Raw genomic sequence first — 12,701 nt, 5'->3', positions numbered from 1 at the left:
CATTTCCAACTAGATGCATAAGTAGCTGAGCATGTTTCCCCCTAAAGAATTATTAGAAGCTAAGTTAACAGGAGCACAGCTGTAGTAAGAACCCAAACTGATAAAAATCATTAACTGCCTAAAAAAATACCTGAAGGTGATCTGACAGCACAGCCATCACAATGCAGTATTAACTTTTACCTCTCTCATGCTGAGTGAGGCTCACTGTCTTATTTATTTATTTATTTGGTTGCAGTTTGCACACAAGCCACTCCAACAACATCTCTCTGGCCAGTTTGGAAGCTGAAGAGATTCTCAAACAGAAACGACTGGATAGCCTGGCTACTGTACCCTCCGTACCAGACAAAAGCTGTGTTGCAGCTAGAATACGCCCCGTTTGCAGATACAAGAAACGCAGGCTGGTCCGAGCTAACACTGTCTCTCTCCTTAGCAAGAAGGTAGGTACAAACTCTCAGTGAGTTTAGCCACATGGCTGCTAAAATACAATCTAGCCTGCGTTTTTTTTTATTAAGTCTAAACACAAAGGAGTACCCCCTTCACTCCCAGGGTCTCCAAGTGCATTATAAACATCCCTCTGAGAGTAGATACTCTATTTTGTTGATTTAGTTCAGGGGTCTCAAACATGCGGCCCGCCAAGCTCACCGCTTCCCTGCGGCCGCAGGGGGAGGGGGAGGAGAGAACGGGGATGCGTGGCCAATGGGAGCTTCGGGGGAGGTACCCGCAGGCAACAACAGCTCACAGAGTTCTCTGTTCCCCCTCCCCCCGTGGCCGCAGGTGCCTGCCTTCCCGGAGCAGAGTGGCACGGGGCCAGGGCAGGCAGGGAGCCTACCCTGGCCCCAGTGCGTGCCCCTGCCACCCCGGAGCCGCTCAAGGTAAGCGGCGCCGGGCTGGAACTCGAACCCCTCCTGCACCCCAACCCCCTGTCCTGAGCCCCCTGCCACACCCTGCACCCGTCCTGCACCCCAACCCCCTGCCCTGAGCCCCCTGCTGCACCCCACGGGCGGGGGAGGGTGGGGGCAGTTGGGGGGGGTGATGCGGCCCTCGGGCCAACATACGAGTCCTCATGTGGACCTCATGATGATTCGAATTTGAGACCCCTGATTTAGTTGGATGATTTAGTTGGTGTTGGTCCTGCTTTGAGCAGGGGGTTGGACTAGATGACCTCCTGAGGTTTCTTCCAACCCCAATCTTCTATGATTCTATGATTTTACAATTGGGGAAACCAAGACATAGAAATTGAATTGCCCAAGGTCACAGGGAAACTGTCAAGAGCTGGGATTAGAGCCAGAGTACCTGAATCCTAGTCATGTGCTCAGACCATGCCTTTGCGAGCGGTGACAGCCTAACTATGGTTTTGGTTTCTGCACTGACATAATTTCTATTTCCCACCACTTACCTTTAGCTTAGAGTGTTTACATTACAAACATCTTATTCTTTATTTTGATGTTTCCTGCTCAGTAGAAGATGATACAAGAAACAAGCTATACTCACTTGGAAATGTCAAAAAAGTTTAACTGTGAATTGTCCCTTTAAAATAGCACCATATGTTAGTATTATAGGCCTAAGTATAATTACCAGAAACCATTGTAATTCAATTTTATGTTTAGCCACAAGGAGAATTCCAGTCTTGTATTAGTGAAAATGATTTTTTCAAAGGATAAGAGCTAGAATCCAGGAGCAAGGAGAGTACTTGAAAGAAATAGGTGATTGTATTCCTTGCTGTGCCTTGCATACATGCTATTGTTGCTGCTGAGTGGGCACTGGGACCTGTGTGTCTGTGTTTGGTTTACTCTTTTGTTGGTTCACTGGAGATGGTCCATTCAACAAGACCATTGTTATGTCTATCTTTAAAAATTTATCTAAATATTTCCTTTTTGAAAGGTTTGGGTTTTTTTGGTTAGGGCATGAAATGTAGTTTGTCTGTAGAAATCAGACCCTGGAAACATTGGATCTGAATATCAGCATCCCTTCTTAAATTAAAGAAAACACTTGTGATTTTTCCCTTTTTAGATGGCTGATCTTTTTATTTTCCTTTCTACTAGCCGCAGAAACCTCTCACCATGAAGTGTAGCTGTGAATGGCCCAGCACTTGTATCTTGTGTGGTTGTAAAACCTCTATTCAAGCCATAGACCCAGACACTATGTCCTTAGAAGAGCGTATAGCACTGCTGGATTCTGGCTTCCATCCCATACTGTCATTCTCTCATGGTGAGTAGATTACACGTTCTTAGTATAAAATAAAGGACTTTATTCTACAGGTGTCCTGCTCCTCCTTCCATTTACAGGCAAGAATGTTTAAAATACACTAAACTGAATTTTAGGGTAGTATATATGCAAGGAATTGCCAGAGGCTTCCCACGAAGTTATGCAGTGTGACTCTAATTTCCCTTATTTTTAATACAGAGATACAGCCCATGGAGACTACATGTCCCAGCATACCATGCTCTGAATAGAAGGGTACTGCTATTTTTACTCTGTTTAATGTTTAAATAGATGAGTTCTTGACAGTGCCACTGCAGCCCTCTCTTGAGTGTCCCTTCTGGAAAGAAAAATCTTTTTGTTATTTTTTAATTTTCCATGGAAAAATTCCCAGATTCTTTCCAAGGAAAGAATAGGATCTTTAAAAGGGGAACTTGGAAAGCCAGACCAAATCTTAACCTAATTTTTTTTTTCTTGTCTCTTAGAAAAGTATGCTGCTATTTTTGTATTTAAAAAAATAAGTAAGTTCTAAAAGTCTAGCCCTCATAAAGAGCTCCTGTCTCCATGGGCTGCAACAACAAACCAGAAGAGACCATCTCACCCCCTTCTGAGTAACACTAAACTAATTAGCATACATGCCCAAAAAGAACAATGTGGAAGGAAACAAATGGTAGGAGGGATTATCAACAACAAGAAATCTACTCAAAAATGACTAAGGGCTTGTCTACACTGGCAATTTACAGCGCTTCAACTTTCTTGCTCGGGGTGTGAAAAAATACCCCCTTGAGTGCAGCAAGTTTCAGCACTGTAAAGTGCCAGTGTAAACAGTGCACCGGCTCTGGGAGCTGCTCTTCCACCGCTGGTAGCTACACCTCTCATGGAGGTGGGTTTTTTAGAGCTCTGGGAGAGCTCTCTCCCAGCACTCTGCTGTGACTACACAAGCGTTGCCAGTGTAGACTAGCCCTAAAACTCATTTCAGTGCTGGTTTTTAGGCAGCGCTCTCCCCAAAGTGTATTTGAAGAGAAAATTTATTTTTCCAGGGTTGTGATTGGTTTGGTTCCAGCCAGTGAGAGTCAGCTAAATTCTGTTGGGGGATCAGGAATTGTTTGATTTCATGTACCCTATTAGACTTTCTCTAGTATATTTACTTTTTTTTTTTTTTTTTTTTTAAATTTAACTTTTGGGACAGTGGACATCTGGAAACTGGGTGTATTCAAAGTTAAGTCAGGACTGGGCTCTTGGAAGGGTGACTTGAGTAGGTTTCACTACATAAGTGGGTATATGAGGACTGATGTCTGTGAAGGAAAGAACTGGGAAGAGGGGACTCTTGCACCTGGGAAGGGAAAAAACGACTCTCTGTTTTGGAGGAAATTCAGGTAGAATTATTCTTCAAGTGATTGTCCACATATATTCTGTTCTGGTGCCCTTGTGCTGGAGACTGGATTCCGTGTGTTTGCGTGCTGCCCCTGTGTCCTGAATGCCCTGTTGCTCCTGGTACCTGAGGGCATAAAGGGTAGGGCAGCCACAACCATCCTTCAGTTCCATCTGAGGCAGAGACAGAATCCCAGCAGTGTCTGCATCTCTGAGCACTGTGTGATTCTTTTGCTCTAGTTCAGGGGTTCTCAAACTTCCTTGCACTGCGACCCCCTTCTGACAACAAAAATGACTACACGACCCCAGGAGGGAGGACAGAAGCCTGAGCCTTCCCGAGCCCCACTCCCCTGCGGTGGGGAGCGGAAGCTGAAGCCCCACCGCTCATGCTGAAGGGTTTCAGCCTTGGGTCCCAGCAAGTCTAAGCCGGTGCTGGCAACCTCATTAAAATGGGGTCATGACCCACTTTGGGGTTCCGACCCACAGTTTTAGAACCGCTGCTCTAGTTTTTAGTTTAGTGTTCCTTAATATAGTTAAGTTAACATAGTTTAAGCCCACTGGCCAAAAAGTAAAAGAAAGAAGGTCTTTAACTTTGGGGTGCTCCCAACACAGGGTGCCCTGAACATGGCAGAATCAAAATTCCAGGATTTAATTCCTGTCCATCTGCAAGCTATCCATATGGTGACAGACACTCAAAAAGACTTCTACCTCAGTGAAGTGCATATTCCAGAAAAATGCACCACATGTCGCTCTTTTTCAAAGAGGACACCAAAAGCAAGGGAATCCCACCTACAAGTGTTCCTCCTGAAGATGTCCATGAAGGCGTACTCCAAACCTGAGATGAAGAAAATGACCAGACCAGTAATCCATGGGTCCACCCAGAGCTTCGAGAAAGTCTTACTTGTTGACTACAGAGTCTGTGAGAGCCTCCAAACCCTCCTCAACGCAATTTTCTGAGGAAAGAGGGAGCAAGGAGCACTGCTCTGAGTGATTGGAGAGACATATTTCCCTTGCTGATCCAGAGTAGTCCAAACCAGGAGGCAGTTCAAGGTCTGGATCGGGTCCTACTGACAGCTTGGCCCAGACAGGTCACTGAACAAACTTGGCACAGCTTGAGGAGCCCGGTCATGCCACTCACTATACCGATGTTTTGGCACCGAAAGCACCAAGAACAGATGTCTAAGCTCCCCACACCAGCTGAGATCAACAGACCCCTGAGGAAAAGACAGAAGTTCCAGAGATGGAGATGCTCTGCTCCTTACTCCCCTGCCATACGCTCTGCATCAACCTCCTGTCAGCAAATCTGACAGGACTGTTGGGAGCCTGTCAAATGTCCCAGGCCTTTCTGCCTCCCCATCTCTCACTGTTCTCCTTCCTTTATACCTAGGCTTGTTTTCCTTATTGGTCTCAGCTGTGGGTACATGCCTCCATGATTGGCAGGTCCAACAGCTGTGCTGGGGTGTGGTCAGCCTGGTTGCCTGTGAGCAGGGAAGACTCTCCTCCCCCATCTGTCTATGCTTAGTATGGGCTTTGTAAACCCAATTACAGAGCTACATAGAACCACAGGATTTGTATTCCCTTTGTCCCACCCCTCCCCCACCCTTTTGGGAACCATTTGTTTTGCTTTTGGGAGGCCTGGAACCTAGAAACCAGTAAGTCCTAGAAATTGTAGACATGCTGTATGCTATACAGTTTCAGTCTCTCCCTGCCCCACTTCCTTGTCCCTCTTCAGGGACCCCTCTCATGAGATACTGTTAAACGAAATAAACTTTTCTATAGCAACGGAAGGAGAGTCTGTAGAATTCTAGGGCAGAGAGATTTATTCACTTTGTTTCATAATCCCAGTGAAGAATGGAGGTTGGTAACCCTAGTTTCCTTAGTTCCTACCCTACATCCTCAAGACTGGCTTTTGGCTCTCAGCTTACAGGATATCTCTTTCAATACAGCTATTCAACCGGACCCTCAGGAAATACCTCACGTTGCTTCTGGGAAAGTTGCATTATCAATGCAGGGTGCTTTCCTTTGGCCTCTCCGCAGCTCCCAGAGTATTGACTGAGTGCCTCACAGTTATGGCAGCCTATCTAAGGATACAAGGGGAGTGCAAATCTATGTAGAGCTTGACACCTGGTTACCAGAAGTTGATCTCCTCAACAAGTGAGCAATTCCATTCAAGTAACACTACAACTCTTTGCCCCCTTAGGTCTCAGAGTCAAAAGGGAGAAATCCATTCTTACCTCACTCAAAACACAGAGTTCATAGGGGCATTATTTGACTCCACAGTGGTAAAAAACTACTTGCCACAGGACAGATTCCTCACCATGCTGAACTTCAATCAATGCCAGGCTTACCTGGCAACATCAGTCAGCATATCTCATGCTCTTAGGACATGTGACCTCATGGACCTACATGACAGTTAGCCACATTTACACTGATCTCAACTACCTTTTCATGGAGCATGGTTAATGGGGGTCCCCCCTTTGAACATCTAGCAACCTTTTCCGTATACCGCTTGTCTATGAAAACCACCTTGATGGTTAGAAATGCAGCCTAGAGAATAAGGGAAATCTAGGCTGCAATGGCATATACATTATGTGATAAAGACAGGGTGACATCAAGGCTTCATCCAAAGTTTCTGCCCAAAGCCATCTTGAAGCTTCACCTGAATCAAGTGATCCACCTGCCAATTTTTTTCAAGCCTTGGAGTAGTCAAGGGAAGCCAAACTTCACACCTTATGTATAAGGCTAAGGTTTTGTAATAGATATTTTTAGTAAGAGTTACAGACAAGTCACAGGCAATAAAGAAAAACTGACTGAAGCCTGTGACCTGTCCTGGATTGCTACTAAAAATATCCATGATAAAATGGGAAGGGACTGGGCAGCTGCGGGGTGGCTGGGAGCTCTGGGGCCTGCACCACCAGTGAGGGCTCAGAGCTCCAGGGCCCCCTTGACTCCCACGATGGAGGGGAGCTGGAGGGGGTCCCCCCTGCCTCCCTGTAGTGTCCAGGGGTCCCCCTGCTGCTGCAGGAGGAGGCGGGACCCTGCAGCTCCCAGCCACCAGGGCTGAAGTCACGGAGGTCTTTGGAAGTCATGGATTCTGTGACTTCCACGACCTCCGTGACAAAATCGTAGCCTTACTTATATGTGCTCCAAATTCTTTTCTACTGTGACTAGGACAAGACCATTCAGGAGTTCTCAGAGATTGTCCCTGGCCTTTTCTGACCGGATGAAGCATCAGCCGATACCCACTGAACGATTATTTTTGTGGCTTTCTGACTATATCAGGGCATGCTGCGCAATCATAGAATCCTAGAATATCAGGGTTGGAAGGTCATCTAGTCCAACCCCCTGCTCAAAGCAAGACCAATCCCCAACTAAATCATCCCAGCCAGGACTTTAAAAACTTCTAAGGAAGGAGATTCCACCACCTCCCTAGGTAACGCATTCCAGTGTTTCACCACCCTCCTAGTGAAAAAGTTTTTCCTAATATCCAACCTAAACCTCCCCCGCTGCAACTTGAGACCATTATTCATTGTTCTGTCATCTGCTACCACTGAGAACAGTCTAGAGCCACCCTCTTTCAGGTAGCTGAAAGCAGCTATCAAATCCCCCCTCATTCGTCTCTTCCACAGCCTAACAATCCCAGTTCCCTCAGCCTCTCCTCATAAGTCATGTGTTCCAGTCCCCTAATCATTTTTGTTGCCCTCCACTGGACGCTGACCGATTTTTCCACATCCTTCTTGTAGTGTGGGGCCCAAAACTGGACACAGTACTCCAGATGAGGCCTCACCAAAGTCGAATAGAGGGGAACGATCACGTCCCTCGATCAGCTGGCAATGCCCCTACTTATACATCCCAAAATGCCATTGGCCTTCTTGGCAACAAGGGCACACTGTTGACTCATATCCAGCTTCTCGTCCACTGTAACCCCTAGGTCCTTTTCTGCAGAACTGCTGCCTAGCCATTCGGTCCCTAGTCTGTAGCGGTGCATGGGATTCTTCCATCCTAGGTGCAGGACTCTGCACTTGTCCTTGTTGAACCTCATCAGATTTCTTTTGGGCCAATCCTCTAATTTGTCTAGGGCCTTCTGTATCCTATCTCTACCCTCCAGCGTATCTACCTCTCCTCCCAGTTTAGTGTCATCTGCAAAAGCTCACTTGAACCTACTTTCACAGATCATGGCTCATTCTACCAGAGCTCAAGCATCCTCTGCAGTCTCTCTTCTCAGGGGCGTTCCAATCTCAGATTTGTGGACCACCCAGCTGGGTGAAGGTGTGAACTGAACTCCAGCACTGCTTGTTGGAGAGATCCAGATCAGACACCCACTTTGGCAGAGCTGTCTTATTCATTGTTTCAGCAGACTCTGAGCACCCACCTCCTGGACAGAAGATCACGACTTGTGCGTTACCAGATGAATACACATGGACAATCACAAAAAGAATAGTTAACTTAGTAACTGTGGTTCTTCAAGATGTATTGTCCACACATATTCCACAACCTTCCCTGCCCTTCTTCCCCACTACTGTGGAGTCCTGTACCACCTAGATTCTGATTTAGGAAGCAATTGAAGGGTAATTGTGACCGCCCTCATTCCTTTATGCCCTTGGCTGTGGAGAGTGAGAGGGTATCTAGGGCACAGGTGTGGCCCCAGCAAACTCCAAAAGAATCTATCTCATATGAGGCACATGTGCACGAGAATTGGAATACATGTGGGGAACGCATATCGAAGAACCACAGTTACTACAGAGTTTCAGAGTAGCAGCCGTGTTAGTCTGTATTCGCAAAAAGAAAAGGAGTACTTGTGGCACCTTAGAGACTAACCAATTTATTTGGGCATAAGCTTTCGTGAGCTACAGCTCACTTCATCGGATGCATTCAGTGGAAAATACAGTGAGGAGATTTATATACACACAGAACATGAAAAAATTGGTGTTATCATACACACTGTAAGGAGAGTGATCACTTAAGATGAGCTATTACCAGCAGGAGAGCAGGGGGGTGTGGGAAGAAAACCTTTTGTAGTGATAATCAAGGTGGGCTACTTCCAGGAGTTAACACGAATGTCTGAGGAACAGTGGGTGGGGGGGAATAAACATGGGGAAATAGTTTTACTTTGTGTAATGACTCATCCGCTCCCAGTCTCTATTCAAGCCTAAGTTAATTGTATCCAGTTTGCAAATTAATTCCATTCAGCAGTCTCTCATTGGAGTCTGTTTTTTAAGTCTCTTTGTTGTAATATTGCGACTTTTAGGTCAGAGATCAAGTGACCAGAGAAATTGAAGTGTTCTCCGACTGGTTTATGAATGTTATAATTCTTGACATCTGATTTGTGTCCATTTATTCTTTTACGTAGAGACTGTCCAGTTTGACCAATGTACATGGCAGAGGGGCATTGCTGGCACATGATGGGCATATATCACATTGGTAGATGTGCAGATGAATGAGCCTCTGATAGTGTGGCTGATGTGATTAGGCCCTATGATGGTATCCCCTGGATAGATATGTGGACACAGTTGGCAAAGGGCTTTGTTGCAAGGATAGGTTCCTACGTTAGTGGTTCTGTGGTGTGTGGTTGCTGGTGAGTATTTGCTTCAGGTGGGGGGGCTGTCTGTAGGCAAGGACTGGCCTGATTTGTGAGAGTGATGGGTCGTCCTTCAGGATAGGTTGTAGATCCTTAATGATGCGTTGGAGAGGTTTTAGTTGGGGGCTGAAGGTGATGGCTAGTGGCGTTCTGTTATTTTCTTTGTTGGGCTTGTCCTGTAGTAGGTGACTTCTGGGTACTCTTCTCGCTCTGTCAATCTGTTTCTTCACTTCAGCAGGTGGGTATTGTGGTTGTAAGAATGCTTGATAGAGATCTTGTAGGTGTTTGTCTCTGTCTGAGGGGTTGGAGCAAATGCGGTTGTATCGCAGAGCTTGGTTTAGACGATGGATCGTGTGGTGTGGTCAGGGTGAAAGCTGGAGGCATGTAGGTAGGAATAGCTGTCAGTAGGTTTCCAGTATAGGGTGGTGTTTATGTGACCATCACTTATTAGCACTGTAGTGTCCAAGAAGTGGATCTCTTGTGTGGACTGGTCCAGGCTGAGGTTGATGATGGGATGGAAATGGTTGGAATCATGGTGGAATTCCTCAAGGGCTTCTTTTCCATGGGTCCAGATGATAAAGATGTCATCAATATAGCGCAAATAGAGTAGGGGTGTCAAGGTTCCTCCCCCACTCTGAACGCTAGGGTACAGATGTGGGGACCTGCATGAAAACCTCCTAAGCTTATCTTTACCAGCTTAGGTCAAAACTTCCCCAAGATACAAAATATTCCACCCTTTGTCCTTGGATTGGCCGCTACTACCACCAAACAAATACTGGTTACTGGGGAAGAGCTGTTTGGAAACGTCTTTCCGCCCAAATACTTCCCAAAACCTTGCACCCCACTTCCTGGACAAGGTTTGGTAAAAAGCCTCACCAGTTTGCCTAGGTGACTACAGACCCAGACCCTTGGATCTTAAGAACAATGAATAATCCATCACTTGCACCCCCCCCCCTTTCCTGGGAAATGTTGGATAAACAGCCTCACCAATTTGCATAGGTGGCCACAGACCCAAACCCTCGGATCTGAGAACAATGAAAAAGCATTCAGTTTTCTTACAAGAAGACTTTTAATAGAAATAGGAGTAAATAGAAGTAAAGAAATCCCCTCTGTAAAATCAGGATGGTAGATACCTTACAGGGTAATTAGATTCAAAACATAGAGAATCCCTCTAAGCAAAACCTTAAGTTACAAAAAAGATACACAGACAGAAATAGTTATTCTATTCAGCACAATTCTTTTCTCAGCCATTTAAAGAAATCATAATCTAACACATACCTAGCTAGATTACTTACTAAAAGTTCTAAGACTCCATTCCTGGTCTATCCCCGACAAAAGCAGAATATAGACAGACACACAGACCCTTTGTTTCTCTCCCTCCTCTCAGCTTTTGAAAGTATCTTATCTCCTCATTGGTCATTTTGGTCAGGTGCCAGCGAGGTTACCTTTAGCTTCTTAACCCTTTACAGGTGAGAGGAGTTTTCCTCTGGCCAGGAGGGATTTTAAAAGGGTTTACCCTTCCCTTTATATTTGTGACAAGGGGCATTAGGGGATGAGAACTGAGGAAGCGTTGTTCTAAGTCAGCCATAAAAATGTTGGCATACTGTGGGGTCATGCGGGTACCCATAGCAGTGCCGCTGATTTGAAAGTATACATTCTCCATCTCCTCACTGTATTTTCCACTGATTGCATCCGATGAAATGAGCTGTAGCTCATGAAAGCTTATGCTCAAATAAATTGGTTAGTCTCTTAGTTACTGTAGAGTAAGTAACTGTTCTTTTTTTGCAAGAGGTTTTGGCAACTGCAAGGACAAGACATTTGTCACAGGGCTTAAAGGCAGGGTAAGCAACTGGAAGGGTATACTTTTCCCCAATGTGCAAGGGTGAAAGCATCTATTTCAGACGTGTTTGATGTTAATTTCTGTTTTACCTTGTCATACTTGCTTTTTACAGTAAGAACAGAGAGACAATAGGAAATGAAATATGAGAAGCCTTTGCTAAAGCTTTTCAGGCAATGACACAGGCCACTGTCAAGAAATGATAGTGTAGTTGAAAATGGGTTAGGCCAGCACAGTGTGAGAGGTAATCCATTGAGGCAAGATGCCAAATTCCATGAGCTAGATTGTCCTGACCAGCTGCTTTATTGCAGGAAGGCTTTTATTCTGGGGCCACTCATGCTGAACTTTCTGTATCACATCATCTGTGACAACGAGCTGTAAGATTAAAAAGGGACAGGATTTGTAACTACTTAGCTGCATGTGTGACTTTCCTATGTATAGAATTTAACAGTACTGGCAGGTGCTAATTACAAATTATGTCTGTACAACACTGGTGTTTGTGTGTGGGGAGAGAGGATTTGTGTATATTAGAGTAACCTGTTGTTTTTATTTTCAGGCAAGCCTCTTCACTTGTACTTGGAAACCTTACTAAGAGATGACAGGCAGCATAGATTGAGCCATAAGCTCAAGGCTCTGAAGATGTCCCATTTTGGAAAGAAGCCACAAGATCTAACCAACGTTTTCCCAAAGCTAGGCCTATCACCTCTCTCTGCATCCAGTAAGTTCAGCTGAGATGGGGTGTCAACTTACATGTAAGTTTTAACAGGTGACCAAAGTGCAACCCTACAGTGTAGCCTACAGTTCCTGTCCTTTCTGTAGAAAGTAGCAATAAACTCAGTACATAAACGTCAGGTGGTGATTGGCTTTGGCATCTTGCAAATTGCAGAAGTTCTCATCACCACAATGGAAAGCCTGCTTTTGGTTAGATGACCAAATAAATGGCTACTACAGAAACCCAGACAGCGTGATAGGGAATGAACTAACAAGAAAGTCAACGAAGAGAAACTTTTTGATCCTTGTGTGTGTTAAATCAAAGCATGTGTGTATCCACCTGCCAAGAGTGCCTGGCAAATCCCTGCCAAATGTTTCTGTTTCAGTTGTGTTCAGAGCTGCCATTGTTGCTCTTCACGGTCTTCTCCTGTACTCTTTTCTGATTTTTTAGGTTCCTGTTTCTTTTAGCCCATTAAAGTGCATGATATTAAAACTATCCATAGAAGTTAAGCTCTTAGGAAAGCTGACAGAAGCACCCAGGGCTAAAAACCAATTCCATGTTAGAAAGAATTAATCCCCAGTTATAGCATCCGGTCTTGTTTAGTGTACCATGGTGGGTGTTTTCATTTGTTTTTTTAAAAGAATATATTTTCTTATACCCAGTACTTGCAGAAAATAGCAAGCATAGTATGCAGCCTGCAAGCCAGACATGCCCATGGAGTTCTTATAATGGGGCCCACAGCTGCTGACTCTGACGTACTTATTTGTTTTGCCGTTGTTGATACGAATTATGATGAACAAACCAGAGAACGTATAAAGAAAAGAACTTTATGCTGAAAATACAGATTGGCACCAGGCAGTGTGGTGGTTGGCATTTGATGCACATCCCATGTGCATTCAGCTTTGTGCCTTCAGCTGTATGAAAAAGGAAGCACTATACACATTGGCTTAACAATAGTTAATTACCCTACCCATTGTTTTCAGTCTGTTTGTTTCTCTTTGAGA

At 45.1% G+C, this 12,701-nt stretch overlaps 1 protein-coding gene across 5 annotated transcripts in view; it reads left to right on the top strand.

Moving 5' to 3' along the window:
- LOC144260035 (KAT8 regulatory NSL complex subunit 1-like) overlaps positions 1 to 12,701 on the top strand; it is a 141,659-nt gene that overhangs the window by 94,218 nt on the left and 34,740 nt on the right. For all 5 annotated transcript variants that reach the window (XM_077808525.1, XM_077808526.1, XM_077808527.1 and 2 more), the window contains 3 exons: positions 236 to 437; positions 2,043 to 2,208; positions 11,542 to 11,703. In XM_077808525.1, coding sequence (XP_077664651.1) covers positions 236 to 437; positions 2,043 to 2,208; positions 11,542 to 11,703 — 530 coding nt within the window. The remainder of the gene's footprint in view (positions 1 to 235; positions 438 to 2,042; positions 2,209 to 11,541; positions 11,704 to 12,701) is intronic.

Source organism: Eretmochelys imbricata, chromosome 2 (genome assembly GCF_965152235.1).
Source record: "Eretmochelys imbricata isolate rEreImb1 chromosome 2, rEreImb1.hap1, whole genome shotgun sequence".
NCBI lineage: Eukaryota > Metazoa > Chordata > Testudines > Cheloniidae > Eretmochelys > Eretmochelys imbricata.
Note: the sequence above shows the minus strand (reverse complement) of the source record. Positions and strands in the feature narration are given on the sequence as shown.